Source organism: Pinus tabuliformis, chromosome X, assembly GCF_031772625.1.
Source record: "Pinus tabuliformis cultivar Carrire ecotype Pingquan chromosome X, CPIR1, whole genome shotgun sequence".
NCBI classification, from domain to species: Eukaryota; Viridiplantae; Streptophyta; class Pinopsida; order Pinales; family Pinaceae; genus Pinus; species Pinus tabuliformis.
The window spans coordinates 452,640,766-452,644,115 of NC_142308.1; the positions used below are offsets into that span (position 1 = coordinate 452,640,766).

The 3,350-nt window shown below is 45.6% G+C and overlaps 1 protein-coding gene across 1 annotated transcript; it reads right to left on the reverse strand.

Annotated features, from left to right (window-relative positions):
• Window positions 1-393: 393 nt before the first annotated feature.
• On the reverse strand, window positions 394-3,063 carry LOC149140548 (uncharacterized). The gene is made up of 3 exons (XM_089451008.1): window positions 2,770-3,063; window positions 1,007-1,528; window positions 394-912 (listed from the first exon to the last, which is right to left on the reverse strand). The coding sequence occupies exons 1-3, from the start codon at window positions 3,061-3,063 to the stop codon at window positions 394-396; spliced, it is 1,335 nt and encodes a 444-aa protein (XP_089307134.1).
• Between the last annotated feature and the right edge of the window lie 287 nt (window positions 3,064-3,350).

Consider the following 3,350-nt stretch of genomic DNA (forward strand, 5'->3'; position numbering starts at 1 on the left):
TTTTTGCAAAACATCAAACAAGAAACTATGTCTAACCCGATCAAAAGCATTTGCAAGATCTAGTTTGACGACCATACCTTTTTCCTTTCGGTGAAGACTGGAATGGATCACCTCTTGGACCAGCACGAAATTGTCCACCAATTGCCTTCCATGGATAAATCCACCTTGGTTGTCCGGGATAATTTTGGGGAGGATCCTTTTCAACCTGTTGGCTATCACTTTAGTTATGACTTTGTACCCAACATTGCATAGAGAAATTGGACGAAATCTGTTGAAGGAGTTTGCTCCTTTCTCCTTAGGAATGAGGGCGAGGAAGGCTGAGTTTGTACAGCCACCTATCTTTTGGCAATCTTGATATTTCAGTGTCATTTTGTAAAAATTATTCTCTACAATCTACCAGCAGACCTGGAGAAACCTGGGCGTGAAACCATCTGGCCCCGAGGCTTTGTCCGGTTCCATTGAGAAGAGGGATTCCTTAGCTTCCTTCAACGTGATTTTTGATTCAAGAGATTGGTTCATTTTAGAGGAGATCATATTAGGTATAGCATCCAACAGGTCAGCGTTGACTTCAGCTCCTGATTCCTCTCTATATAACTGTTCAAAATGATCAGTAGCTGCTTTTTTTATGTTGTTAAAGTCCTTCAAAACGTGGTTATCTTCCTTTATTTCGCTGATGGTGTTACGGCCTTTCCTGGCCTGGGTTTGTTTGTGGAAGAATGAGGTGTTTCTATCTCCAGATTTGAGCCAGAGGCTTCTGGACTTGAGCCTCCAGAATTCTTCCTCTGCTAGGCAGGCCTTGTGAAAGCTTTGTTGGAGTTTGGCCTCCTTTTCTAACTCTTCCTTAGTGATTTCCGTTGTTTCAATGTGCAGATGTTGTCTTTCTAACTCACTTTGGATTTTTTTTCCTTTCCGCTGCAGGATTTGGCAGGGTCTTGGCCCAATTTTTTAGCATTCTTTTAACTCTTCTGAGTTTTTCTTCCCACACAAAAAACGTTGATCCATTGACTGGCTTTTTCCAGCACTCTCTGATCTTATCCATAAAATCCTTTTCTTTGATCCACAGGGAGCTGAATCTGAAAGGAATAGGCCCCAGATCCTTAGGGGTCAACAGTTCAAGACTTATGGGTTTATGATCTGATATGCTGCTGTGGAGGATGTGCGATCTGGCTTCTAAACCAAGGAGCAGAAAGGAACTTTGCACCAAGAATCTGTCCAGTCTTGCCGCTATGTGCCCCGGGCCAACCCTTTTGTTTGACCACGTGTACTTGCCAATAACCGGCTTGATATCTATCAGATCCCAATCCTGCATGAGGTCATCTACTGATTCTCTTGCCGGGTCTCTAACTATACTGCCTCCTCTTTTTTCTGACGAGAGGAGGGTGAGGTTCAGGTCTCCGGCAATGATTATATTTTCCAAGTTTTCTAGATCTGCCAAACTTTTGATGGAATCCCAACATGATTTTTTTTCACCTGCATTGTTAGGAGCGTATACATTTACCAGGCAAATAGTTTCCTTAGATTCTAAGTGCTGTAATTTTAACAAAATCCAATGAGTATTTAGGGACTCAGAGATAAGAGAGAACTTATTTGGATTCCATAGCGACCCGAGACCTCCTGATGCTCCACGGGCAGAGGTTGCTTTAGCTCCATCTTTTTTCCAAAATTTTTTGCTTGCTTGGAGGAAAACTGAGTCCTCCAATTTAGTCTCCTGGATGAGAAGAATGTCCGGGGCTTCCAGTCTTATTAGACTATTCATAGCTTCTTCCTTGGCTTTGGAGCCCATTCCCCTACAGTTCCAGGAGACTATCTTCATCATTTACTTTTGCTGTGATGAGCCCCTTTGGAGCTCTGAGTTTGGATCCTCTTCATCTTCGGGGTTTTAGCTAGGAGTTTCTCTAGCGTTGGCTGGCTACCCTGTAGCTTGTCTTTATATGTCTCTTGGTCTCTTTTTTCCTTTGTTGACATCCTGCCTCTCGTAGATCTTCTGGGGGTAGACTGTGATTCCCCTATCTCCCCTTCTTCCTCCGATTCCTCGGACTCTTGAGTTTCCTCTTCATCTTCTGACAATTTCTCTTTGGATTTCTCTGGTATACTTATGGATTTGGTCGGAGAGACTACTTTCGGGATTTCTGTCTCTTGCGTAGTCATGATATCTGAACCGAGGATCTCAAATTTGTTCCCTTGGCTTTCCAAGGGTGGATTCTGAGGTCCCGCTTGGGGGACTTTGGCATTATTGTTTGCATTCTTCCTGAATGAAGTTTTGGATCTTTTTGCCTGGTTCCATCCCTCGTCTTTCCCTTTTTCTTCAACCCCTTTGGTTGGGCAGTCTCTGGCGAAGTGGCCATAGACTTGACATTTCCGGCATTTGAATGGCAGCTGCTCATAATCTAATTTTTGGACATGCGTCCACGGACCTACCCTTATTTTGATGGCCTCTGGTAATCCGACCTCCAGATCTACCTCCACACAAATTCTGGCACAGTCGTATTGATCTTTGTTGTTGGCCTTATCTATGAATTTCCCGAGGGCGTTTCCGATATGCTTCAAAGAGTCCCAATTCCAGCAGTGGACGGGAAGATTTGGGAGCCTTACCCACACCGGGACCGCAGAAGGCACATCCACCGCCGGATCGAAGTCTGGCGTCCATTTGTTTAGATACAACCCTTGGGGGCCCATGAAATAAGGGCCGTTTCTGAAGATGAGATCTTTATCCTCTTTATCAGTAAATTCAAACAAGAAATATCCTCTTCCGAGGAAGTAAGAGGTTACCTTGTTCTTTATCAGTGGAGCCCAGTTCCTAGCAACCCAGTTCTCTGTTGATTTCGGGGAAGGCCAGAGACCTGTAAACTGGCCAACCAGAGCACGATCCGCCAGAGATAAAGCTACTTGAATCAGACCTTTAGGAGGAAGAGCGATCTCTGGAATGTCTTCTAGTCTTTTCACGAATTTGGTGGCTTCCACAGCTTTCTTCTTGGGCAGAGAGGCCAGCAAGGATCTGAAGGCCTCAGCAGCGGAAGGTGGAGGAAGGGAGGAAGGCCCCTGGGGGGGATCTGGTTCCTCCATGATGATCCAGCACAAACCCTAGCCGACCGCAGCCAGAAGCTAGTGCCTTCGGCGGCCAACCCTAGCCGACCGCAGCCAGGAGGAAGAGCCCTCGGCGGACCTTCACGCAGTGATCGAAAGGAGCAGGAGCGGGCGCGCTCGCAACTTTCTGGATCCGCGGAATGCGGACCTCGCAGGTTGCAGGGCCGAGCGATCGCGCGCAGTAGCTCAGCTCAAAGTAACCAGTAATCCAAGTAGATCTATTTTTTTATTTTATTTTTATAAATAATGAAATTTTCATAAATATT